This window comes from Mesoplodon densirostris, chromosome 1 (assembly GCF_025265405.1).
Source record: "Mesoplodon densirostris isolate mMesDen1 chromosome 1, mMesDen1 primary haplotype, whole genome shotgun sequence".
Taxonomy (NCBI): domain Eukaryota; kingdom Metazoa; phylum Chordata; class Mammalia; order Artiodactyla; family Ziphiidae; genus Mesoplodon; species Mesoplodon densirostris.
The window spans coordinates 70284923-70312584 of NC_082661.1; the positions used below are offsets into that span (position 1 = coordinate 70284923).

General features: G+C 46.2%; 1 protein-coding gene across 2 annotated transcripts in view; it reads left to right on the plus strand.

Moving 5' to 3' along the window:
- STK32B (serine/threonine kinase 32B) overlaps positions 1–10633 on the plus strand; it is a 361645-nt gene extending 351012 nt beyond the window's left edge. For both annotated transcript variants that reach the window (XM_060087315.1, XM_060087392.1), the window contains one exon: positions 10495–10633. In XM_060087315.1, coding sequence (XP_059943298.1) covers positions 10495–10633 — 139 coding nt within the window. The remainder of the gene's footprint in view (positions 1–10494) is intronic.
- Positions 10634–27662: the final 17029 nt, after the last annotated feature.

Genomic DNA, 27662 nt, shown 5'->3' on the forward strand with positions numbered 1-27662 from the left:
AGATCACCCCCAGTGGAGAACCATTGCTCTAATCCTTACTCATCACATTTTCCAGAGGTACTTTTATTATTATTATTATGATGATGATGATGATGATGATTATTATTCCCAAGCTCTTGCAGCTCTTAATTGAAAGATGAAGGACTTGAACTCTCATCTTCCATCCACTGGATTCTGGGCTCTTTTGAAAACTCAAGTTTCATGAAAACTCGAAATCAAGAAATCACACGGGAATCAGGGCCCTCTGTCCACTTCACGCGGTTCTCCATCAAAGGAACTTTCAGCCAGGTGAAAAAGGGTGACTGATCATGACATATCAATCTCAACCAATAAAAGATAGGAGCCTTGGTTTTCAGTCAGCCAAGGGAGACACGCAGACCCTGACAGATTGCCCCGAGTGTATACAACCCCGTTGCCCCGAGCAGTAAAGCACATGCTCTTACTGGTCTGCTCAGACTTAACTCATTTAAAGACCCATCTTTACTTTCCCTTCAATCGGTTTTCTCTAGTACAAAAGAGGTACCCTAATTTTTTATGTGAATATTTATAGGCCTTATGTGAAATGAGGCTATGTGTAAATTTGAAAATTATAAACAGGACCTAATGTTCTGTTTTAGAATAAATGATGATGGTGGTGGTGGTGACATTCCCACCAACAGTGCAAGAGGGCTCCCTTTTCTCCACACCCTCTCCAGCATTTGTTGTTTGTAGATATTTTGATGATGTCCATCTGACTGGTGTGAGATGATATCTCATTGTAGTTTTGAGTTGCATTTCTCTAATGATTAATGATGTTGAGCTCTGAGCACTTTTAAGGTAGGAAATCTAAGCTATGATGTTTGGTAGGTTAGGTATGTTAAATACATTTTTGACTTTTAGGATATTTTCGACTTACAAGGGGTTTATTGGGATTGTGTATATATATGTGTGTGTTTGTGTATGTATATATATATGTATGTGTATATATGTTTATATGTGTGTATATATATACATATATATATATAAAACACACACCTAAGTCCCATGGCTTAACCTACACAAGTCGTGGCTCTAGGAGTCTAGAGAGGCAGATACCAGCACAAATGGTGAATGCTCTGAGACTACCATGGCTACAAGGGATAAAAACAAAAAGAAAACAGCTTCAGTGAAATGGAAACTTACTGCAGGACTCATTTAGCCACAGGAAGTTCTGTAATGCAATGTGATCCCAAAGTAACTGGGACGGGGGCCAGGAACCTTGCCTGAACTCACTCCTTCCTTCTTCCGGTGATTTGTTTTTCTCTGCACATCAAAGTCATTTTCTTTTACTGTAAACCGGTTCTTTCTACACACTGAGCTCCAGAGTCTCCCAGCTCTGCCACCAAACTCAAGAAAGTAGATAAAACGAGGAGTTGAGGAAAGACAAGAAGGAGAATGCTTTCCTGATCTCAAATTCGAGTACCCCAGGGAATGACTTTGATTGGTCAGGTGCTAGTCCCTGGACCAATCAAATCTGGCCATTGGAGAACTCTGACTGGTGCTGATTGGGTCATATGTCTGCCCTTAGGCCAATCAATAGCTGTGAGAGGGAGGTAAGATTTATAAAATCACTAGAAAGGCAAAATGATGGTGGTCCACTCCACTTGGAAAATAAGGACGATAGTGTAGGGTAAATAGAGCCCAGGAGAGGAAAGAATAGGGAGTGACACTGCTGGTGGGAATGTGAATTGGTACAGCCACTGTGGAGAACAGTATGGAGGTTCCTTAAAAAACTACAAATAGAACTACCATATGACCCAGCAATCCCACTACTGGGCATATACCCTGAGAAAACCATACTTCAAAAAGAGTCATGTACCACAATGTTCACTGCAGCACTATTTACAATAGCCCGGAAATGGAAACAACCTAAGTGTCCATCATCGGATGAATGGATAAAGAAGATGTGGCACAGGGCTTCCCTGGTGGCGCAGTGGTTGAGAGTCCACCTGCCAATGCAGGGGACACGGGTTCGTGCCCCGGTCTGGGAAGATCCCACATGCCGTGGAGCGGCTAGGCCCGTGAGCCATGGCCGCTGAGCCTGCACGTCCGGAGCCTGTGCTCCTCAACGGGAGAGGCCACAATGGTGAGAGGCACGCATACCGCAAAAAAAAAAAAAAAAAGGAAGATGTGGCGCATATATACAATGGAATATTACTCAGCCATTAAAAGAAACGAAAGTGAGCTATTTGTAATGAGGTGGATGGACCTAGAGTCTGTCATACAGAGTGAAGTAAGTCAGAAAGAGAAAGACAAATACTGTATGCTAACACATATATATGGAATTTAAGAAAAAAAATGTCATGAAGAACCTAGGGGTAAGACAGGAATAAAGACACAGACCTACTAGAGAATGGACTTGAGGATAGGGGGAGGGGTAAGGGTAAGCTGTGACAAAGTGAGAGGGTGGCATGGACATATATACACTACCAAACGTAAAATAGATGGCTGGTGGGAAGCAGCCGCACAGCACAGGGAGATCAGCTCGGTGGTTTGTGACCATCTAGAGGGGTGCGATAGGGAGGGTGGGAGGGAGGGAGATGCAAGAGGGAAGAGACATGGGAATATATGTATATGTATAACTGATTCACCTTGTTATAAAGCAGAAACTAACACCATTGTAAAGCAATTATACTCCAATAAAGATGTTAAAAAAAAAAAGAATAGGGAGTGACAGATGTTGAGGTCTGGGGAAGGTTAATAAAGAAATGGCAGGTGGTCCCTCTTGGCTTTCTGTCTGGCCTCCTCCCTTCCTCTGGGCAGGTAGAACGTGGTAACTGTACATGGATGGGGCAGGGGAATAGGGGACAGGGAGCGCTGGCTGCCCAGGCATGGAAGTACCGGCCCCAAAGTGGACACCAATTCAGGTCCCTTGGCCGTCAAAGAGTTCATTTCAATCTGCAGCCCCAGGGTTTTCCCATGGTTACCCTCTGGCCCAGAATTGGACTGAGGCCATTATTCACCAAAGGACCAGTGTCTGAATCTCCAGAACCCCTCTCTGAACCTAAGGAGGCACAAACTCCCAATCTTGGCGGCATACAACAGCAAAGGTCTGTTTCCTGTTCATGGCAGGTTAGCTGGGGGGTGCTGCTGCCATGTCACCATCCCCATCATTCCAGGACGCAGACTGAAGGAGCATCTCTGGAACATGGCCGTGAGAGTGACAGAGGGAAAGAGACTTCGGGAGGGTCTTGCGTCGGCAATGCTCCAGGCTGATGGTAGCATTTCTACTCACGGGCCAGAACTGGTCACATGGCCGCACCCAGCTCCAGAGGAGCCAGGAGGTGCACTCTTGCTGCGTGCCTAGAGAGGGGCAAATCAGAATGTTTGGTGAACACCATTAGTGGCTACCTGTCCATCAGGCCCCCAACCCACAGAAGTGAGGACCCAGCAAGTCTCATCCTTAAGCCAGCTCAGACGTAAAAGGTCAGCCCCACCTCTAAATCTGGAGAGAAATCTACTAGTGCCAGTGTATAGGGAGGAGCACTTAGCTGGGAAGATGGCAAGAGCCAGGTCCTCCATGTGAGCCGGGGCTCCCCTCTGGAAAGCTGTGTGACCTACCACCAGCTCCTCATCCCCTCTCACCCTTTCCTCACCCTCGGAATGGGTGCTGTTAATTCTTATCTGGAAGGGTGGGTGTAGGTATTAAATGAGGAGGTGCGGAGTGAAGATGAGCTCATCAAATCTCAACCCCTATCACTCAGAAACCAGGGCTTCCATCCCTTCAGTTTTCCCAGAGCTCATCTATTAGCAAAGGTGTATATAGAGAGGATGCTCAGTAAGATAACCCCCTACAATTTGCTACATCACGCCCATGCCATAGCTGACGCCATCCTAAGACTCCCTCAAATAGGTTTTGCTTCAGGCAAAGCCGATAAAATAGACAGAATTGTAATGCTTCTGGCCAAAGGCTGTTACTGAATTTGTGAGATAAGTATTGCAACCAAGGTGGTCTTCCCAATAAGTGATGAGGTTTGAAAGTGGAACAGCCAGTTATACTGAGTTTTTACTTAAGGAAGAGACACCTCATGGGAGAGCAGAAGCATGTTGTATCAGTCAGAGTTGCAGGGGAAACACTCCAAGGATAATTTATTTTCAAAGGACACTTTACAAAGGTGTGGCTGTAAGGGCGTCACAGAAGCTTGTGCAGTGAACTGGGGCTTCGGAGAAGGTAAGGTGTTCCCACCCGGTGGGTGACAGAGATGAGGAGAGGGAGGTCGTCCAGGGAAAAGGCTACCTTGATTGGAGCAGCGACCTTCCAATGTTCCCAGCAGCCCCAGGTGACAGTGCAGGAAAGGGGCTGGGGACCTGATGCCCAAACTTGACTGCCCTTGCTCCTTCTGATTTCTGCCAGGGCTCCCCAGGGGCCAAGCCCAGCTGGAAGCCCAAAGAGCTTGGGAGCTTTTGATACAATTCCTACAAGTCGGACTCCCAAGCTGGCGAGCAGGCGGAGAGTGGGGCAGGGTGGACCTGGGGGATGATGGAAGATGGACGATGGAGGTCCAGGGGGCTTCTAAGAATTGAAGGAGTATCCCATGAGAGAGAAATTAGAATCAGCTGAATAATTCCGGGAAGCACAATAAAGGCCAACCGAAAGGAGCTCTCAGGCAGCAGATTTCTCAGTTGAAATTCTACATGAAGGAAAAGTTTCTAAGGATTTAAGCAGTTCCCACATGAAATGGGCTATCCTGGGAGGTGGGCAGTGGGGTTTGGGTTAAGACTGGCTGGCTCTCTGCTAGGGATGCTAGAGGCGGGATTCTTGCAGTGTACAAACAATTAGACCAGGTGACTGTTTGCTTTCTTCTCTTCAGTATCCACCCCCTGTCCCCAGACAGACAACCATTCTTCAATTTGGAGTGTTCCCTTTCAGAACGTTCTGGTAACTTCGACTCTGGTTTTTATTAACCATAGAGAAGCAGTATACATAACAGCTAAAAGCACAGCCTCTGGAATCAGACTGCCTGGTTTTGAATCCTGATCCATGCTAGCTTTGTGACCTTGGGCCTCACACTACTGCCTCAGTTTCCTCATCTATAAAATGGGGTATTAAAACCTACTCCATATGAAGGATTGTTGTAAAGATCAGTGAGTTAACAGATGTTAAGCACTTAACAGCCCCCCTACACAATCAGTCAGCACTGCCCAAGTGTTTGCTAGTAATATTAATTATGCACAAAGTTATCAGACCAATACAGTACTGTATCAATTAAGTGCCATGTCAAACATCATTTTGCCTTAATTCTTTAACGAACTCTTATGCATACACACAAAATAACAACCTATCTCAACTCCCTTGGCCACAAGAGAAAAAGCTCCATGCATGTTGACTCATGCAAATTGTTGTCCACGAGGGCTGTGAGCTCGCCAGTTCTACTGGTCATCCAATTTTTGTCCAGCTAAGACATCCCTTTACTCCATTTAATTGGGACTGGCATCCTTTCCCCCTCGGTGTGTTGAGACAGAGCCTGCCAACCTGTGCAAACAGGCTGCTGATGAGCGGTGGAAACCTGGCTGAGCATTTATCCCTGCATTCACCCGCCCAGCCTTCCAACACACATTGACTGTGCACCCGCCCCAGGCTGGTCGCTGTGCCGGCGGCTGTGCAGTCACAGATGGCATTCGGTGTCCCTTGCCCAGAGGAGGGGAGACCAGTAACCAGGCTGGAGACCCAGTTCCAGTTGCCATTTCCATGCCCAGCCTTCCCTGGTTTATAGACCCCTCTGGACCCCACCATGACTTGTGGGGCTGGATTCGCTCCCCATGAGCCTATTGTCTTGTTTCACCCATTTCTGGGTCCTGACTCTCAGCCACTCTGTGTGTAACCCCTTCCAGTACCCTCCTCTTCTCCAGGTCTTCAGCCTTGATCCCCCAGAACGAGGCCTGCAGAACCATCTGTGGGGGCCTCCTTGCTGGGAGACATTCATCAGAACTGTGGCAGGAAGTTAAGCTTTACTTACTGATCCTCAGTTTCTCCATCTGTGAAATGGGGGTATCCCCACACTGCAATCATCATCATAAAAATCACTGCCCTTTATAAAGTGCCTGTTACGGGGCAGATGGATACTATGCATTAGTTCATCTTCTCCTTTAAAGAGGTGGTGCTGTGGCCATGTTACAGGTAAGGAAAGAGGGCCTTCAGGAAGCTGGGCAAGTTCCCCCAGGCCCCTCAGCCAGTCATGGCAAAGGTGGGATCCTGATCGAATTCTGTATGGCTCCAAATCCTGCCTTCTCCCAGCATGCCACACTGCCACTCCATGATTCCACACAGTTCAGGAGACATATAACCAGTGAAATGACATGAATAGGTGCGACAGCACTTGAAATGTTTCCCATTTGTAAAGCACACAGCACAAAGGAGAGCTGGACATCACCCTGGAACAGGAGGCCAGGCCGCACCTAGGGTTTGATGTTGCAGATCAATGTTGGTATGAAACTGATTCCATCCTCGGGGTGTGAAATAGCTTGATTTGAAATTAGTTTGATTGCTAACCATTTTATTTTAGTCCTATGTAGTGCTTTGCCTTTGAAAAATGCCTCCAGCCCAAGTTACTACAAATTTTAATGTGTTCTGTTCTTGTTAATCAAGGGTCTCCATCACGGAGCACTTCCTTGTGGAATCTAATGCTTGAGTTTGGGACGTTGAGAGCATTCACATCCATCACTCAGAATTCTGGTCACAAAGCTGACAATTAATTTGATAAAGTGTCTGAGAAAATTAAATGTTCCTGCCATCGTGGAGATAACTAGCCAATTTGCATTGGTAGACTTGGGCTGTGTCTAGTAAGATATGTAAAATCCTTTTTCGTTTCCTCTTGAATTATAGATAACTAGGCTCTGAGCTAGTCACGGAAGTGAGCTCTCGGGGCCAACCATATGGTTTCATATCATTGTCTTGGTTCGTGGGTTCCTATTTGAGCAAACTGAGACTTTCTAATTCCTTCAGAGTGTGGAAAAATCATTCCATGCTACCTTCCTTCCAGATCCAGATTGAAAGGCATAAGAGTCAGTGGAAAGGGCAGGGGTCTTGGAGACAGACAGCCCTGGGTTTGAATCTAGCCTCCCAAAGTTACGTGGCTAGTAAGTGGCAGACCCAGGGATAGAACCAGACAGCCTGGCTCCAAACCCAGGCCTTGAATGCCAAGCCATACTGCTTCCTTCCAGCAAAGACTTCATCACAGTGAATGTTCACTGTTTGCTCTCTGTCCTGCTCCCCAGCCCCTTCAACTGTGAGCCTGGAACATAGAACCTGGCACACAGATAGTGCTGGTAAAAAGGATGAGTGGAAGGATAGGGGAGTGAATGGGTGGGTGGGCATTGAGCAGATGGGAGGGTGGCAGTGATGAATGGAAATATGGGAGTAGATGGATGATTGGGTGGGCAGAAGGGTGGTGGATGGATGGATAGACAGGTGGATGGATACTAGATGAATAGGTGATGTGAGGTAGCTGTGTGGGTGGATGGGTAAATAGGGGATCTATGGGGGGAATCAATGGATGGGTGGATAGTGAATAGATGAAATGGATGGTAAGTGGATACTTAGATGGATGATGAGTAGAAGGGTAGATGGAGGGATGTATTGATGGATGGATGGATAATGAATTGTTAAGGTAAATAGATAGGTGTCTGTATAGAGGTACATGGGTGGGTAGGTGAATAAGTAAGTGAGTAAGGGGAGGTGAGTTAGGTGAGTAGGGGTGGACAGGTGGGGGTGGGGTGGGACAGATGGACATATGGATGGATGATGGTTGGATGGATGGGGTAGATGAATAGGCAGATGGGTAAGCAAATGAATGAATATATGGATAGGTGGATAGAAAGTGAATGGGTGGGTGGATGGTGGCTGGATGCTAAATGGTTGGTAGTAGGTGGGAATGCAGATGTAGTGGGAAGAATGCAGGCTTTGGAGCCTCCCAAAACTAGATTCGAATCCAGTTGTGTAAGCCCGTGGGTGGATGGGTGGATGTCTAGAGAGGGGTCCATCCTTGTGGATTCTGCCTTCTCGTCTCACACTGCACCTGGTGGTAAGTTGCAAGGGGCATGACTCACCTCATTTAGACACCACTCTAGGCCTCCAGTACCCATGGTCATAGTATTCTTATGAATACTTATGACCCTCCATAGAGGAGGGGAGACTTGAAACAGCTGGTTCTACTCTTTTTTTTAAAATATTTTATTTATTTATTTATTTTGGCTGTGTTGGGTCTTCGTTGCTGTGCGCAGGCTTTCTCTAGTTGCACTGAGCAGGAGCAACTCTTAATTGCGGTGCGCGGGCTTCTCACTGTGGTGGCTTCTCTTGTTGCAGAGCATGGGCTCTAGGCGCACAGGCTTCAGTAGTTGTGGCGCATGGGCTTAGTTGCTCCACGGCTTCCCCGACTAGAGTTTGAACCCATGTCCCCTGAATTGGCAGGTGGAGTCTTAGCGCTGTGCCACCAGGGAAGCCCCTGGTTCTACTCTTTAAAATAGCTCTGGCCAGAAAGAGGAGCTGAAGTGGCTGAACCTATCCAGCTCCAGAAAGGACTCTGGTCCACCATGCAGTATTGTTTTTACTTTCCGTGACTTACCTCACTGGTGTCCCTTCATTTCAAATCTCCTCCCTCCCTCCCTCCAGCTTCACACATTCCAGACCAATCCTTAAAGCCCAGCTCAAAGGCTGCATCCTGCAGGAAGCCTTCCCTGATCTACACAAGATTTCAGAATCCATCTCTCCCTCATCAGGGCTCTCTCATCCCTATGCTCCACTCTTTATTATGCAGTCTTTGAAGATTTATTTTGCGTTATAATCAGGGAAGTTCAGAAATCTAGAGATAGTAATGCTGTCTATGCTATGTTGAGGCATTTAAAAGAAAATCTTATGGCATTCATCTTTATCTTGCAATATACCCAGAGAATTGTGGGGCTTCACAGATTGTGAACCAAACAGCAATGTCCTACTTTGGAAGTAAAAGCATTTCCCTTTCACTCTCATAGATTTCTTAGTCATTTGAGTTTTCCCTAGTTCCGATCTGATTTTCTCTCCAGAGGTGCCTGAGAGAGTCTCTGAATGTAGGAGAGGGAATAAAGGGCCAGGGGAGCAAGATTCCCAGGCAATTCCAACCTTGCTGAGGAAGTCTGACCACCTCCCTTCCTCATCCTAGGCTCTCTCCTCCCTGCTCACTTTGGCCACTAGATCCAGGGCCTCTGGGCCTCTGGGCCCTGAGCCCTCCTCCACTAGGATGACGTATTTTATCCTGACTACCTTTCCCAGTTGTCCTACCTGGAGGGCTGCAAGCCTCAGAGGCAGAGGCACTGGGCACCTGGTCCTAGTCCCTGCAAGTAGACAAAGGACAGGAGGTTGGGCTTCCCTGGTGGCGCAGTGGTTGAGAGTCCGCCTGCTGCTGCAGGGGACACGGGTTCGTGCCCCGGTCCGGGAAGATCCCACATGCCGCGGAGCGGCTGGGCCTGTGAGCCATGGCCGCTGAGCCTGCGCGTCCGGAGCCTGTGCTCTGCAACAGGAGACGCCACAACAGTGAGAAGCCTGTGTATCGCAAAAAAAACCCTAATTAATTAATTAATTTAAAAATATGATACAAATGAACTAATTTACAAAACAGAGACAGACCCACAGACATAGAAGACAAATTTATGGTTACCGAAGGGTGAAGGGAGGGAGGAGGAATAAACTAGGAGTTTGGGATTAGCAGTTGTAAACTATAAATAAAATAAACAACAAGGTCCTACTGTATAGCACAGGGAACTATATTCCATATCCTGTAATAAACCATAATGGGAAAGAATATGTAAAGAGTAGATAGGTAGATAGTTAGATAGAGATATATATAGATACATAGCTGAGTCACTGATGTACACCTGAAACTAACACAACATTGTAAGTCAACTATACTTCAAGAAAAAATTTAAAAAAAATTGTGCTCCCTTAACACAGTTTGTCATGGGGTAGTTTGTAAGTCTGGGTGCTCATCTGTTCAGATATTTCCTTGTGGGACAATCTGATCAGTGTCCATCTTCCCCATCAGGTGATAAGCTCTCTGAGGACAGAGAACCTGACTGCTTTGCTCGCCAGGGTTTCCTCTGCTCCCTGGCATGGTGACTGGTCCGTTAGTGGGCATTCACTACACATACATGCGCGAATAATGTGTGGGACACGCCCCTTTACCTACTGTGTGAACTTAGGCAAATTATATACATGATCTCTTGTGGACTTCACAAGGAGCCATGATGTAGGTATTACTATCTCCATTTTACAGAGAGAGAAACCGAGGTTCTGGGTGTTGAGTAACTCATCAGATCCACACCTGAGCTGGGTGTGGATCCCAGCCTGCCAGGATCCAGACACAGCATTCTGGTCCCCTCAGGGGTTGTGCTTCCCCAGGCCAGCATGACATGGAGGCTCCTCGGTCGCCCTGCTTCCCCAGCCGTGTCCCTGGACATCCCCCGCTCCACATCACTAACTTGGGTCTCTGCTGTGCTTGTGTGCAGGCTGAGGAAGCAGCAAGGGCAGAGCGGCCAACTCTTGGACACAGAAGGCCGAGCCGGGAGCCAGGCCCAGGGCAAGCTCCAGGACGGGTGTAACAACAACATCCTGGCCCACGCCTGCTCCCGTGGCTGCAGCAGCTAAGCCACCACCTGTGGCTTCCAGCGGGACTGCACACACCTCTGCCCTGCCCACCAAAAGCCCCTCTTTGTGCCACGACGGTCCCTGTCTCACCTCTAATAACATCAGATGCAGAGAAGGAACCCTGGGCTCGGAGCTGAGGAGCCTGGGTTCTGGTCCCAGCTGCCTGGCTGATACCTGCTTGACTGTGGACAAGCCTTGCCCTTTCTGTGCCTCAGTTTTCCACATCTGCCAAAGGGGTTAAATAGCTCTCTGCCCCACCTCTAATTACAAGGTTATTCAAAGAATCCAATTGGGTAGCGGACATGCAAAACCTTTATAAAGTTGTTTACACGGGCAAAATAAAACCTTAATATTTGAAGTGCACTCCCCTCCCCCAAAGCAATTAAACCAACACAACTCTGCAGTTCGGTCCGTCCTGGCTCTTAAGACAGTACTTTCGAAAATGAAGCCCTCAAACATCTGATGTGTTAGCCCAGCCTATGGAAACACCATTCCCCAATCCTGGAGCTAAGCCGGAAGTGTCTTCTTTTGCCTTCTCTGTCAGGCCAGTCTTTCTGACCTTCTAAGATGGCTCTCCACCATCTCCACCTTTAATTTCAGTAGGTCTCCACTCCCACCCCACCCCTGGTGCTGGGATGGCCCGTAGATGCCCATTCAGAAGGTCAGGTCACTGACCATCAGTCTCTCCTATAGAGTGTCAGCAGAGTTCCTCCCAAAACCCAGTCCCACAGCAGAACTCTGAGTCTCCTTCCCCGTCCAAGTTTTCTTTCCTGAAAAGGGGTTATGTCATCTCATCGGCACTGTCTTAAAGAGGGTCTACAACTGCCATCAAAGAGGCTGCTCCACATGATAAATTAGGAAGCACAGGTGGTTAGAAAGTTTAGGAGGACAGTGGGCTAACACAAAGAGCAAACTACTTTATGATCTGTTCAGGGAGCACTTTGTCTTTGAAGTGGGAGATGCTGTAGCATAGGGGATAAAGCTTGGACTTGGAATCAGGACTGTGTCCAGAATCCAGCCCTGCTGTTTACTAACCAGAAGACCTCAGGCAAATCGCGTAATCCCTTGAGTGTCAGTTTCCTCGATTTAAAATGAGGATAATAAAACTAACCCTCGGGGGTTGTTGTAGGGTTAAAAAAAGATCCTGTGTGTGATATACCCAGCACATATTACTCTGTGAATGGTACCAGTTTTTGGTCTGCATCAGCATCAGCATCATTTGAAGAAACTTTCCTGTTTCATTCATTTGGCAGTCAGTTTTCTGTAGAAACAAGCCTGGTGTTTAAGATTCTTTGAACTTTTCACCCTGGAGTCTCTGATATCTGTACATTCCTCTGAAAGTTCAATTGTGTTTTTATTTTTCATCCAACTTTCACTTTTTACATCATAAATCAATCCTTGGGACTGTCAATGCCATCTCTTAGATTTCTTAAGAGACATTTTAATGTATTATGTGGTTTTATATTTTTATTTGAAAAAAGGAAAGAAATGATCATTGTTTTCCTCCTTCAAACCCAGGCTATTTCTAGATAGTGTTGCCCACGTGTCCACTTGTCTTGCACACTTTTCATTCGTTGATTCCCGTTGGCACCATCCTGTCCCCTCCAGGAAATAACGGGGCTGCTTCTCTCTTCACTGTGACCCTGGCAGCACTTAGGGCCCCTCACTGGGTTGAGTTCATGAATTAGGAGCAGGAGCTGGAAGTAGCCCAAGATGCCGGAATTCCTGGCTCTGTTCAAGTTAGCCTTGTTCCTTGTTCAGAATAAACTATTTCTTGGCCATTCCTTCTTACAACTTTGTTCTTATTCAGGGTTGGGTTGGATGGGCAATGTCCCCTCAAAGACAAGTTTAATGAGAAACATAGAGACTGGGGGCGGGGAGGTGGGGAGGATTTCAAGTCAGTGATGTGTTTACTTTGCCCACAGAATAAAACCAAACTTGGCAATTCAAGGCTCAATCAACTTGATCACAATTCATGTTATCATCATCACCATCATCATCATCACCATCATCACCATCATCATCACCATCATCACCATCATTATTGTCGTCCTTATCATTATTTTAAAAAATACAGAAGATTCTCCACCTAAAGAAAAACACTCTTAAAATCTCCTCAAATTACTGCTCAAACCTTTATATAGCACACACATGGGTGCAAATGAACAGTAACTGCTCTATTGCACAGATTCCTTAACTTACTGCCTCCCTGCTTTTGCCCACCCTGACTTCCCTACCCAGGATGCCTTTCAACTCCCATCTCTACGTGTTAAAATATGTGCCTCTCATGGGCCAATTCCACCTTTCCCATGATGCCTTCTGGGTCTCATGGCAACCCTAACCCAAGCCAGGTGTAATCTCCTCCACACACCCTCTCACGCATTTTCTGTGACTTTCTCACAGCTCTGATTGCTGCCAACTGCACAACAGGGTTACTTTCGCCCATGGCTCATCCTCCTTACCCTCAAGCTCCTGTGAGAGGTCTGATTCTCGTGCCTATCTCCTCTCACCTTCCATCTTCCGGTCCTAACCGCTCCTGTTTCACAGGAGGTAATCAATAATTTGGAATGAATGAGATAAATGCAAGCCCAACACAAACTCTCCAAGTGGGTGAAGCTTGCTTTTGGCAGCCTCCTGTCTGGTCCCACTTCCACCTCCCCTGCTTTTTTCTTCTCTCTTGGTCCCAGTGGTTTCCCAGAGGCTGCCTCCCCCTGAACCACCAGTGAGGTACCCAGTCCCCAGCCCCAATCCCCTTAAGAGCATATCTCCTCAGTCTCAAGTTCCAAATGAGTTTTCCCTTCTCCCTCATCCAAACCCCCATTCCCAGAGTACAGAGCCCCAGGCCAGTTGTTGGGAAAGCAGTCCAATCCGAGAAACATGTATCCAAGCAAGAATTTGCATTAGGAATCACCTTATGATTTGGGATTCAGGCACAGAGGGACAAGCTGTAAATTGGTAACATTGACAGGGCTTTCCCACCTCCACTGAAATATAACTTGGGCTTCTCGTGCCAGTAAGTAAACATAGGTCACGTTTATAGTAATAGTAAACCCCAAGCTGCGTGCTCTGAGTCCCTTCCCACTTACTGGCAGAAAATACAGTATATTGTCCAAAATCCTCCCCAAATTTGCCTGAGTGACCACAGCATAATTTCCTATTAGCCAGAAGGGCCCCTTCCCCACCACTGGGGAGAAGGGGATCCCCTATGAATCCTCAGTGCCTACGGCTGTTGTCATTCTGCTGTGTTGACCATCCTGGTTCCTGGCCACCATGAGCCATGACCCTCACCTACAGGCTTCTGCCAGAACATCAGCCTGCACCCGTTTTCTTTCTCTCCAGCCTCTAGAGACACAGCTTGGACTTCTTAAAATAAGCTCTTCTAATGGTGGTTCCAACGCAAAGCTCTTGAGCTGTAGGCAACTCAGTTCTTGCCTTTATGCCTCCTCCCTCACCTTCTCAAAATACACAATGTGGCTGGTCCTGGGACAGTCCTGTGCAGGGACACACTGACCCTGGGGTCCCTGCCTCCTGGTGCTCCCTGACCCCCTTGCCAGAGCTTATCTCTCAGCTTTCTTCAGGGACCCCTGTCCATCAGACTCACCTCCACTCTCATCATGGGTTGGTCCGCTTCCCTTTCCGGGTCCTCGGCCCACACAAAAATCAGCTCTTGAGGCAGGCAGCAGCTTCCATGTGCTGAAGTCTCCAGCCATGGCTGGGAGGCTGCTCCCCACTGGACACACTGGTCCTCTCTGGGGTGGGCATGAGCCCACCCAGTCTGATACTGGCCCAGTGAGCGCTGGCTCTGCAGTGGGAGATTTGGCTTCAAATCATGGCTCCACCATTCACTGTGTGGCCCCACTGGGAGGCTCTCAGCAAGTGCCTACATCTCTTAGTGTCAGTTTCTGCACCCATGAGCAGGACCTGGTAATTCCTTCTCTGCCTTCTTCATACAGCAGTTATGAAGGTCAACTTCAGGGCTCTAAGGGGGGTGCACGTGTTAACTCATGGAGTGCCGTGTAAAGCTGAAGTCCTCACCAAGCAGGACGTCGCTTCCCACTTCATGAAGCTCTTCCCACACATTGTCCAAGTTGATCTCTGCAGACAGCGGTCTCCACCACCCACACCCTTCGTAAGCCCTCCATCTCTGTCCCTTCCCATGCAGCCTACTTCAGGCTTCAGGTCAAATAGCTACCAGTGACCTTCCCAGAAGCCACTACAAAGACGAGGCATGAAGGGATCCCAGCAGGCAGTGCCCCAGCCTGCTCCTCCCCCAGGGGTCCCAAGAGAGGCCAGAGCTTAGAAGGATCACGAGGTGGAAATACACCCTTATTCCATGCCCATTCTCTGCCAGGAACTTCACATGATTTTAATTCTATGGAGTATGTGCATTTTAGAGATGAACAAAACAAACTCTTCAGAGGACCTATAATTTGTCTGAGGCCACCCAGCTACTTGGTAGTAAAGTCAAGATTTGAACTGTCTGCCAGGATCCAAACTTCATGAACTTTCTATTACATAGTGGAGACCCCACAGGGTTGGCTTGGGGGTGCCCTTCCCAATCTATCTTAGTATCACAAAACCACACCATAAAGGTGCTCTTTAGCTAAGCACAAGGTGCATGCTAAACAAAAGCAGCTCTAAGGCAAATCCTCCCCCATCCCTCCAGAATGGTGCCCTGAGTCCCTGCTCTATAGAGATCCTGGAGCCACCCTGCCACTTGTTACTACAAGGAGTCTCTGTCCTCTACCAGGAAACGCATTTGGAAGAGAACCTTCTCAGGGGGACAGCAGCCAGCTTCCAGCTCTGATGTGATGCTCCTTACCATTTCCACGCTGCTGTGAACCAGGTTTAAAACACTTCCCACTACATGGGTTGTTTGTGGCCCCTTGCTCTAGAAGAGAGAAAGAGGGTGGCCAGGGGATGGAATCTCTGAATCAGGACCCAGCCCTAGAACTTCTGACCTCGAGCATCCTACAGAAGATTCCCAGGGACCAGCCAAGGATGGAGTCCAAGGAAAGGTAAATGCTACCCCTTCTTCCTTTCTTGTGGAATTAAAAGCACAAGGAGTTGCTGGGAGAAGTTGCCTGGAACCCTTTGCCTTGACAAGTTCCTTGACTTTGACCCATCCAGGAAACTTCCTTCTCTCCAGGGAAGGGAGCTGTGTCAAGAAACTCCTAAGTCATCAGAGGGCTTTATTACTAATAACAACAGCAGTATCATAGCATCAGCAAGTTCTTGTGCTGCCTTTTGTACCCCATTTCCCTCAGGATGCTGTGGAGTAGGCCAGCAGACATGCACATGCAGTGGGATGCATTACACAAAAGGCACCCTGAGCTCAGGGAACCTGGACGTTTTATAACAGGCAGTGAGCACACTAGCCCTTTGCTCCCAAGGGAGACACAGTCTCCATCAGCCAGGTTTGTCTGCTGCACAAACATCCTTGAGAAGACCTTCTAGAGCAGAAAGGCCATCAGTCTCACTTATAAGACATACACTGACACAAGATACCCATGGAGAGTTGTCTCCCAGCATTGTCAAGCTGTGAACAGTTAGGATTCTCACACCACCCATCCTGCTGGGTATAGGAATCATCTCCATTTTACAGGTGACAAAATTGCAAGCACTATATAGTAGTGACATATGTGGAGGTCTCAGGAGCAATCCTTGTGAGCAGCAGATTCTAATTCAGTGGGCCCCAAGTGGGGCCTGAGATTCTGTATTTCTAACAGTCTTCCAGAGCATGCTGATAATAATGGACCAGGGACCACACTTGGAGTAACAAGGATCTAGTCCCTTCTGTCTTCAGGCCAACCTGGCCACACCCATTTGCTTCCATGTGTCTACAGCTGCATTCAAACTACAACTGCAGAATTGATTATTTACAACAGGGATCAGATGGCCTGAAAGGCTGAAAATATTTATCATCTGGCCCTTTAGGGAAAAAGTTTGTTGACCTCTGATCCAGGAGACACATCTGGGACATTAGATGGGCAGATTGAGAATGCACCTTTGTCTTGCTCACTGACAATTCAGCCCCACAAGTTCCCCATGGCGAAGAATTTGCAGAGAAATCCACAGTCCATTTTGTCTTCATGGGTTGACTGTTGGGCCTTTTCCCAACTGTGGACACTTGTCAGTGACACCCTTCCCAGTTGAGTATTGAAAGTCACTCTCTTTCTCTCTTCTTCCTCCCCGTGCCAGCAAGTCCTCCCAGCAGCTCTCTGTGCAGCGTCTCTGCTTTTGCAGTTTAATTTTTTTTTTTTTGCAGTACGCGGGCCTCTCCCGCTGCAGAGCACAGGCCCCAGACGCGCAGGCTCAGAGGCCACGGCCCACGGGCCCAGCCGCTCCTCAGCATGCGGGATCCTCCCGGACCGGGGCACGAACCCGCGCCCCCCCCATCGGCAGGCGGACTCCCAACCACTACGTCACCAGGGAAGCCCTGCAGTTTAATTTTGGCAGCAATTACCACACTGGACCAATTGAAAGTAGCTCTTTTGCCCCTTTCCTGTTTACCCATTTCTGTCCCCCTCTAACCTTAAAATCAAATTAAAGGAATGAGATCACTAAGCAATTGAAACTAACTCCTGAATTATGCTTTCCTGAATGCACACCATGCCTTGTCTAACCTGTCGATCCTTTTCCTAGATAAAAAGAAGTAAGGAGACTTCCGGGTAAGATGGCGGAAGAGTAAGACGTGGAGATCACCTTCCTCCCCACGGATACACCAGAAATACAGCTACACGTGGAACAACTCCTACAGAACACCTACTGAACCCTGGCAGAAGACCCCAGACCTCCCAAAAGGCAAGAAACTCCCCACATACCTGGGTAGGGCAAAGCGGAGAGATTCCCGCACAGAGGAGCGGTGCCGAGCGGCACTCACCAGCCCGAGAGGATTGTCTGCTCCCCCGCCGGGGCAGGCGGCACTGGAGCTGAGGCTCGGGCTTCAGTCAGAGCGCAGGGAGAGGACTGGGGCTGGCGGCGAGAACTCAGCCTGAAGGGGGCTAATGTGCCACAGCTAGCCGGGAGGGAATCCGGGAAAACTCTGGAGCTGCCGAAGAGGCAGGAGACTTTTTCTTCCCTCTTGGTTTCCTGGTGCGCGAGGAGAGGGGATTAAGAGCGCCACGTAAAGGAGCTCCAGAGACGGGCGCGAGTCGCGGCTGAAAGCGCAGAGCCCAGAGACGGGCGTGGGACGCTGGGGCTGCTGCTGCCGCCGCCAAGAAGCCTGTGTGCGAGCGCAGGTCACTGTCCACACCGCCCTTCCGGGAGCCTGTGCAGCCCGCCACTGCCGGGGCCCCGGGATCCAGGGGCGGCTTCCCTGGGAGAACGCACGGCGCGCCTCGGGCTGCTGCAACGTCACGCCGACCTCTGCCGCTGCAGGCTCGCCCCGCACTCCGTGCCCCTCCCTCCCGCCCGGCCTGAGTGAGCCAGAGCCCCCGAAGAGGCTGCTCCTTTAACCCTGTCCTGTCTGAGCAAAGAACAGATGCCCTCCGGTGACCTACACGCAGAGGCGGGGCCAAATCCAAAGCTGAGACCGAGGAGCTCTGAGAACAAAGAAGAGAAAGGGAAACCTCTCCCAGCATCCTCAGAAGCAGCGGATTAAAGCTCCACAATCAACTTGATGTACCCTGCATCTGTGGAATACAGGAATAGACAACAAATCATCCCAAATTGAGGAGCCAGGAGTCAGTGCTGTGCCTCTGAGGTGGGAGAGCCAACTTCAGGACACTGGTCCACAAGAGACCTCCCAGCTCCACGTAATATCAAACGGCGAAAATCTTCCAGAGATCTCCATCTCAACAGCAGCACCCAGCTTCACTCAACGACCAGCAAGCTACAGTGCTGGACACCCTATGCCAAACAACTAGCAAGACAGGAACACAACGCCACCCATTAGCAGAGAGGTGGCCTAAAATCATAAAAAAGTCCGCAGACACCCCAAAACACACCACCAGACGTGGACCTGCCCACCAGAAAGACAAGATCCAGCCTCATCCACCAGAAAACAGGCAGTAGTCCCCTCCACCAAGAAGCCTACACAACCCACTAAACCAACCTTAGCCACTGGGGACAGACACCAAAAACAACGGGAACTACGAACCTGCAGCCTGCAAAAAGGAGACCCCAAACACAGTAACATAAGCAAAATGAGAACACAGAAAAACACACAGCAGGTGAAGGAGCAAGATAAACACCCACCAGACCTAACAAATGAAGAGGAAATAGGCAGTCTACCTGAAAATGAATTCAGAATAATGATAGTAAAGATGATCCAAAATCTTGGAAATAGAATAGACAAAATGCAAGAAACAGTTAACAAGGACCTAGAAGAACTAAAGATGAATCAAGCATCGATTAAAAACACAATACATGAAATAAAAAATACTCTAGATGGGATCAATAGCAGAATAACTGAGGCAGAAGAACGGATAAGTGAGGTGGAAGATAAAATAGTGGAAATAACTGATGCACAGCAAAATAAAGAAAAAAGAATGAAAAGAACAGAGGACAGTCTCAGAGACCTCTGGGACAACATTAAACGCACCAACATTCGAATTATAGGGGTTCCAGAAGAAGAAGAGAAACAGAAAGGGACTGAGAAAATATTTGAAGAGATTCTAGTTGAAAACTTCCCTAATATGGGAAAGGAAATAGTTAATCAAGTCCAGGAGGCACAGAGAGTCCCATACAGAATAAATCCAAGGAGAAATACACCAAGACACATATTAATCAAACTGTCAAAAATTAAACACAAAGAAATCATATTAAAAGCAGCAAGGCAAAAACAACAAATAACACACAAGGGAATCCCCATCAGGATAACAGCTGATCTCTCAGCAGAAACTCTACAAGCCAGAAGGGAGTGGCAGGACATAATTAAAGTGATGAAGGAGAAAAACCTGCAACCAAGATTACTCTACCCAGCAAGGATCTCATTCAGATTTGATGGAGAAATTAAAACGTTTACAGACAAGCAAAAGCTGAGAGAGTTCAGCACCACCAAACCAGCTTTACAACAAATGCTAAAGGAACTTCTCTAGGCAAGAAACACAACAGAAGGAAAAGACCTACAATAACGAACCCAAAACAATTAAGAAAATGGGAATAGGAACATACATATCAATAATTACCTTAAATGTAAATGGACTAAATGCTCCCACCAAAAGACACAGACTGGCTGAATGGATACAAAAACAAGACCCATATATATGCTGTCTACAAGAGACCCACTTCAGACCTAGAGACACATACAGACTGAAAGTAAGGGGATGGAAAAAGATATTCCATGCAAATGGAAACCAAAAGAAAGCTGGAGTAGCAATTCTCATATCAGACAAAATAGACTTTAAAATAAAGACTACTAGAAGAGACAAAGAAGGACACTACATAATGATCAAGGGATCGATCCAAGAAGAAGATATAACAATTGTAAATATTTATGCACCAAACATAGGAGCACCTCAATACATAAGGGAAATATTAACAGCCATAAAAGGAGAAATCGACAGTAACACACTCATAGTAGGGGACTTTAACACCCCACTTTCACCAATGGACAGGTCATCCAAAATGAAAATAAATAAGGAAACACAAGCTTTAAATGATACATTAAACAAGATGGACTTAGTTGATATTTATAGGACATTTCATCCAAAAACAACAGAATACACATTTTTCTCAAGTGCTCATGGAACATTCTCCAGGATAGATCATATCTTGGGTCACAAATCAAGCCTTGGTAAATTTAAGAAAATTGAAATTGTATCAAGTATCTTTTCCGACCACAATGCTATGAGACTAGATATCAATTACAGGAAAAGAGCTGTAAAACATACAAACACATGGAGGCTAAACAATACACTACTTAATAACGAAGTGATCACTGAAGAAATCAAAGAGGAAATTAAAAAATACCTAGAAACAAATGACAATGGAGACACGACGACCCAAAACCTATGGGATGCAGCAAAAGCAGTTCTAAGAGGGAAGTTTATGGCAATACAATCCCACCTTAAGAAACAGGAAACATCTCGAATAAACAACCTAACCTTGCACCTAAAGCAATTAGAGAAAGAAGAACAAAATCATCCCAAAGTTAGCAGAAGGAAAGAAATCATAAAAATCAGATCAGAAATAAATGAAAAAGAAATGAAGGAAACGATAGCAAAGATCAATAAAACTAAAAGCTGGTTCTTTGAGAAGATAAACAAAATTGATAAACCATTAGCCAGACTCATCAAGAAAAAAAGAGAGAAGACTCAAATCAATAGAATTAGAAATGAAAAAGGAGAAGTAACAACTGACACTGCAGAAATACAAAAGATCATGAGAGATTACTATAAGCAACTCTATGCCAATAAAATGGACAATCTGGAAGAAATGGACAAATTCTTAGAAATGCACAACCTGCCAAGACTGAATCAGGAAGAAATAGAAAATATGAACAGACCAATCACAAGCACTGAAATTGAAACTGTGATCAAAAATCTTCCGACAAACAAAAGCCCAGGACCAGATGGCTTCACAGGCGAATTCTATCAAGCATTTAGAGAAGAGCTAACACCTATCCTTCTCAGACTCTTCCAAAATATAGCAGAGGGAGGAACACTCCCAAACTCATTCTACGAGGCCACCATCACCTTGATACCAAAACCAGACAAGGATGTCACAAAGAAAGAAAACTACAGGCCAATATCACTGATGAACATAGATGCAAAAATCCTCAACAAAATACTAGCAAACAGAATCCAACAGCACATTAAAAGGATCATACACCATGATCAAGTGGGGTTTATTCCAGGAATGCAAGGATTCTTCAATATACGCAAATCAATCAATGTGATACACCATATTAAAAAACTGAAGGCGAAAAACCATATGATCATCTCAATAGATGCAGAGAAAGCTTTTGACAAAATTCAACACCCATTTATGATAAAAACCCTGCAGAAAGTAGGCATAGAGGGAACTTTCCTCAACATAATAAAGGCCATATATGACCAACCCACAGCCAGCATCGTCCTCAATTGTGAAAAATTGAAACCATTTCCACTAAGATCAGGAACAAGACAAGGTTGCCCACTCTCACCACTCTTATTCAACATAGTTTTGGAAGTTTTAGCCACAGCAATCAGAGAAGAAAAGGAAATAAAAGGAATCCAAATCGGAAAAGAAGAAGTAAAGCTGTCACTGTTTGCAGATGACATGATACTATACATAGAGAATCCTAAAGATGCTACCAGAAAACTACTAGAGTTAATCAATGAATTTGGTAAAGTTGCAGGATACAAAATTAATGCACAGAAATCTCTGGCATTCCTATATACTAATGATGAAAAATCTGAAAGTGAAATCAAGGAAACACTCCCATTTACCATTGCAACAAAAAGAATAAAATATCTAGGAATAAACCTACCTAAGGAGACAAAAGACCTGTATGCAGAAAATTATAAGACACTGATGAAAGAAATTAAAGATGATACAAATAGATGGAGAGATGTACCATGTTCTTGGATTGGAAGAATCAACATTGTGAAAATGACTCTACTACCCAAAGCAATCTACAGATTCAATGCAATCCCTATCAAACTACCAATGGCATTTTTCACAGAACTAGAACAAAAAATTTCACAATTTGTATGGAAACACAAAAGACCCCGAATAGCCAAAGCAATCTTGAGAACGAAAAATGGAGCTGGAGGAATCAGGCTCCCTGACTTCAGACTATACTACAAGGCTACAGTAATCAAGACAGTATGGTACTGGCACAAAAACAGAAAGATAGATCAATGGAACAGGATAGAAAGCCCAGAGATAAACCCACGGACATATGGTCACCTTATCTTTGATAAAGGAGGCAGGAATGTACAGTGGAGAAAGGACAGTCTCTTCAATAAGTGGTGCTGGGAAAACTGGACAGGGACATGTAAAAGTATGAGATTAGATCACTCCCTAACACCATACACAAAAATAAGCTCAAAATGGATTAAAGACCTAAATGTAAGGCCAGACACTATCAAACTCCTAGAGGAAAACATAGGCAGAACACTCTATGACATAAATCACAGCAAGATCCTTTTTGACCCACCTCCTAGAGAAATGGAAATAAAGACAAAAATAAACACATGGGACCTAATGAAACTTCAAAGCTTTTGCACAGCAAAGGAAACCATAAACAAGACGAAAAGACAACCCTCAGAATGGGAGAAAATATTTGCAAATGAAGCAACTGACAAAGGATTAATCTCCAAAATTTATAAGCAGCTCATGCAGCTCAATAGCAAAAAAACAAACAACCCAATCCAAAAATGGGCAGAAGACCTAAATAGACATTTCTCCACAGAAGATATACAGACAGCCAACAAACACATGAAAGGATGCTCAACATCTTTACTCATTAGAGAAATGCAAATCAAAACTACAATGAGATATCATCTCACACCAGTCAGAATGGCCATCATCAAAAAATCTAGAAACAATAAATGCTGGAGAGGGTGTGGAAAAAAGGGAACACTCTTGCACTGCTGGTGGGAATGTGAATTGGTACAGCCACTATGGAGAACGGTATGGAGGTTCCTTAAAAAACTACAAATAGAACTACCATATGACCCAGCAATCCCACTACTGGGCATATACCCTGAGAAAACTATAATTCAAAAAGAGACATGTACCAAAATGTTCATAGCAGCCCTATTTACAATAGCCCGGAGATGGAAACAACCTAAGTGTCCATCATCGGATGAATGGGTAAAGAAGATGTGGCACATATATACAATGGAATATTACTCAGCCATAAAAAGAAATGAAATTGAGCTATTTGTAATGAGGTGGATGGACCTAGAGTCTGTCATACAGAGTGAAGTAAGTCAGAAAGAGAAAGACAAATACTGTATGCTGACACATATATATGGAATTTAAGAAAAAAAAATGTCATGAAGAACATAGGGGTAAGACAGGAATAAAGACACAGACCTACTAGAGCATGGACTTGAGGATATGGGGAGGGGGAAGGGTAAGCTGTGACAAAGTGAAAGAGCGGCATGGACATATATACACTACCAAACGTAAGGTAGATAGCTAGTGGGAAGCAGCCGCATAGCACAGGGAGATCAGCTCGGTTCTTTGTGACCGCCTGGAGGGGTGGGATAGCGAGGGTGGGAGGGAGACGCAAAAGGGAGGGGATATGGGAACATATGTATATGTATAACTGATTAAATTTGTAAAATAAAATTAAAAAAAAAAAAAAATCCCCACCTCTGTAACAAATATGGATGCTGATATCTAGCTGTGTAATGGGTTAACTTAAGAAAAAAAAAAAAAAAAAAGAAGTAAGAATGAAGAATCCAGTAGTTAAGGAATGATTAGCTCTCTACGCCCCAACAACCCCCTAAGGAATCCTGCAGGCAGATCACGCGGGCAAGGTAACATCCGAAGAGAGAGAGTCAGCCAGTCTGCATGCAATGAAGAATGATGCAGAACGCAACCTCCTGCCTCAATGATTCACTGAGATTCTTCCCCTTAAAAAACTGTCATGGCTGAACAGAATCTTCAGAGTTTGTCTCTGGACATGAGTCCACCTTCTCCCCTGATTGCCAGCTTTTCTAATTAAAGCACCTTTCCTTTCTACTGGCACTTGCCTCTCGAATTATTGGCTTTTGAGCAGTGAGCAGCTGAACCTGAGTTTGGTATAACACAATGATGGTTATGTGTCCCACACACCCCACTCCAGGCTGTGAACTCCATCAGGGCTCACAGGCTGTGTATAGTTGGACCCCCAGCACAGAGCTGCCTTAAAGCCATCTCTCAATGAACATGAAAGAAGTGCAGACACTCCCACCTTGGCACCGAGCTTGGGCCACATTTAGCAAATGCCTATCACTTTGAGGATTCAGCCCACACACTGTGCCTCTGTGTTTGTCCCATTTCCTCTTCTGCCCTCAAACATGAAATCATGGCTAGGCCTCTCTCATGTTTAATTACTAACTGTCACAAGGAACAAGCAGGTGCTTCTTCCTGGGTAATCACAGACAAACATGATTAATGTATTTCCCTCTCAGTGTCTCTGCACTTCATGTTTATTCTCCATCCCTCCAAACACACACTTGCTAATTATTTCCTCTCTGCAGGGAGGATGGCAAGTTACACTCAGACCCTTTGCAAGCGTAGAGCCTGCATCCTGGCATTGTCTTCATTCTAAGAATCTATTTGTACAACCACCTTCTGTACTCAATTCAATGGCATTTTATAAATAGGAATTCATTTCACATGTCATGTTTAGTCAACTTAAAAATTAAGGGCGAGAATGGGGGCATCCTGGATGGTGTGCTGGCCAGGATGAGAAAAACCTGAATCCTGTTTTGCTGATCAGCCCTTCCCCAGCTCCCCGGCTCCCCTCACAACAGGTTCTCAAGGGAGCTCAGCATACAAGAACATAATAGGAATCAGTGAACAACTGACCTTCTCAATATTGAAACCCCAATGCCGAGCCAGCCCTGTGGGAGGTTCAAGTTGAAGTAAGAAGCCCAGGATCAAAGCTTTAACAAGGCCCCCTACTCTTCTCAAAATCTGACCTAGGATCCAGCAACCTCAAGGGTGCCAAGCATGGCAGTTCCACCCATTAGTAATAGTGGCCCCATCAATGGCTACTATCAGTTAGGCTCTGATTAATGAGATCAAATTCCTCTTTTATTTTGAGAGAAATGGGAATGGATTGATCACAGACATGCCTGGCAAAGCAAAATGTGTGAAAATCCCCCTTTTCTCTTAACTATGAAGCTGTAGGAGAGTCCTTCTCTATCAGAGAAACCAAAATCGAAGAAGCCCAGGATTTATTCACTTGCCTCCTCTACATCTCCTTCCATAGAGTTTCTCCACCCTCACCTATCTACCACTCTTTGAAGTCACAGCCAGGATGTACTGATAGACATGCTCTTTTGTATTACATTTCACATCTATGCCTCTGAAAGAATTAGTTCCATATTTTGTAAGGCTCTGGGTATTGCTAAGATTTTTACACTGTCAGGCTACCCACCTGACAATTTGAACCGTAAACATCTATCATTCAGGTAGACGACATTGCACAGGGGGAGGGGGAGTTATAGGAACACAGAGCAGGGATCCTAGCTCAGCTTTAAAGGATCAGAGTAGACTTCCTGGAAAAGGTGACAGTCCCTAAGTCCAGAAGGAAAAGTAAAAGAAAGAAGGAGTTAATTAGGGGGTGAAAATTAGGACGAGGGGAAGACCATTATTTTGCAAAGTCCCAAAGATAAAAAAGAAATCTGGGCATCTTCCAGGAATAGCAAATATTCAGTATGGTTTAAGCAGGGAGTGGATCGAAGGTTGGAAGAAAGTGATATTGTGGATACTGGACTTTCAGACTCTAGAATCCTGTGGTCATTAATGCCCTGTGCCCTCTCATGGCCAGTCTGGGTTTTGGCAAGTGTCAGCTGACCATCCATAATTTGGATAGTTAGGAAATTTCATTGCCATGGTAGGTGAAATCCTCCTTCCAACCACTCATAACCCACTGGGTGGCTCTCTGCCCCCTGCAGCTCACAGAATTCTTGGTCTTCCCTACCGTGATGCGATGCCCGAGCACTGCCCCGTTTCCCGGCCCCTCTTTCAGTCTCCAGATCCTCCCCGCTCCCCGCCCCCAGGCTGTGACGTGCGGCTCCACAGCTCCAACTGTGCTTGTGATGGCTCCCAGCTGCTTCACTGTGACACTTCATCATCTTCTTTATTTGAACTCATTCTCTTATTCTCTTTAACACATCTCCCTTTCTTTTCTCTTTGCTCTTTTCCCCAACCTCTAAATGTTGACGTTCCTGAGGGTTTGGTCCTGGGCCACTGGAGGCCACGAAGGAGCCCTGCTCAGTTATCTCAAAGGCCATACTCTTTCCTGGGTGTGACCAGGCACAGTGGAGATACTGGATCTGTGTCATTTCTGCCCAACACAGACCCCTCTAATGGGCAGTCCCTGCTCTGGAGCTCTTCAGCCTGGCCGAGGCTTTTTCTCTGAACTCTGCTGCTGTCTAAGCCTCTTCCCCAAATCTTCCTTGGCTGTCTCTACAGGTGTCAACTCTCCATCAAAATCTGAAGGCCCTTCCTGCCTCCTGATGCTTCTCCTTTATTCAACACAGGTGTTTCCCCTGAGAAGGGCGGAAACCTGCCCCTGACATGGGACGCCGACCCAGCACTGCTTGGCCATGTTATTCTCCTACGGGACAGAAGCAGTCTCAGGATACCAGCCTCCTAGATAAAGCTGCTCTGAGACCATGATAAAGCAAGACAAACCAAAACCACTTCACAACTTTGTCTAAGCACAGGAAAAAAAAACAAGGTCACTGTGCCACCCCCCAAATACCAAACATTCTCCTGGCTAAAAAGTAAGTGACTGCTTTTTCTTTTCTTTTCTTTTCTTTTTTTTTTTTAACCATTTACAGCTTTATCTCTGGTCTGCCCTTCCTATAGATAAGATTTATTAAGACACCCAGTCATAGAGTTGCCCCTGCTTTCTGACAGCATCCAATCTAGAATGAATCCCTGCTTCTTTAGACCCTCCTGGAAATCACCCAACCAATGCCAGAATCTTAGAGTAGGTTCTTTCTAACACCCTCTTTTCTGAGAAGCCCCACCATTCTTCATGATGGACATTCTCCCTGTGTCCAACAAGTAGTAAAGCCAACTCATCCAACTACAGGTGGGTTTCTGGTGTTCTGTTCCTCCAGCTGTGCCGGGGTATGCCTCCTGGAGGGCCCAACTGACACACTGCCACGGACGTGGCCTGAGAGAGCAGGCAAGAGGGTGGGGTTGGGGACTGGCTTGCTTACTGTCCAACTGGCAAGGAAGACCCATCCTGAGGGTATGTGAGGTACAGTCACTGGCTCAAGAGGGTGGCCCGGTTATTGAAGATCGCACCAGTGGTGCCCTGGGCAAGTGTCCCAGTGGAAGGGAACTTCGTCAGTGCACGGATTCGAACATTTGGAAGCTAAGGGGGAATACTGCATATAAGAACGGTGGAGTTGGCAGG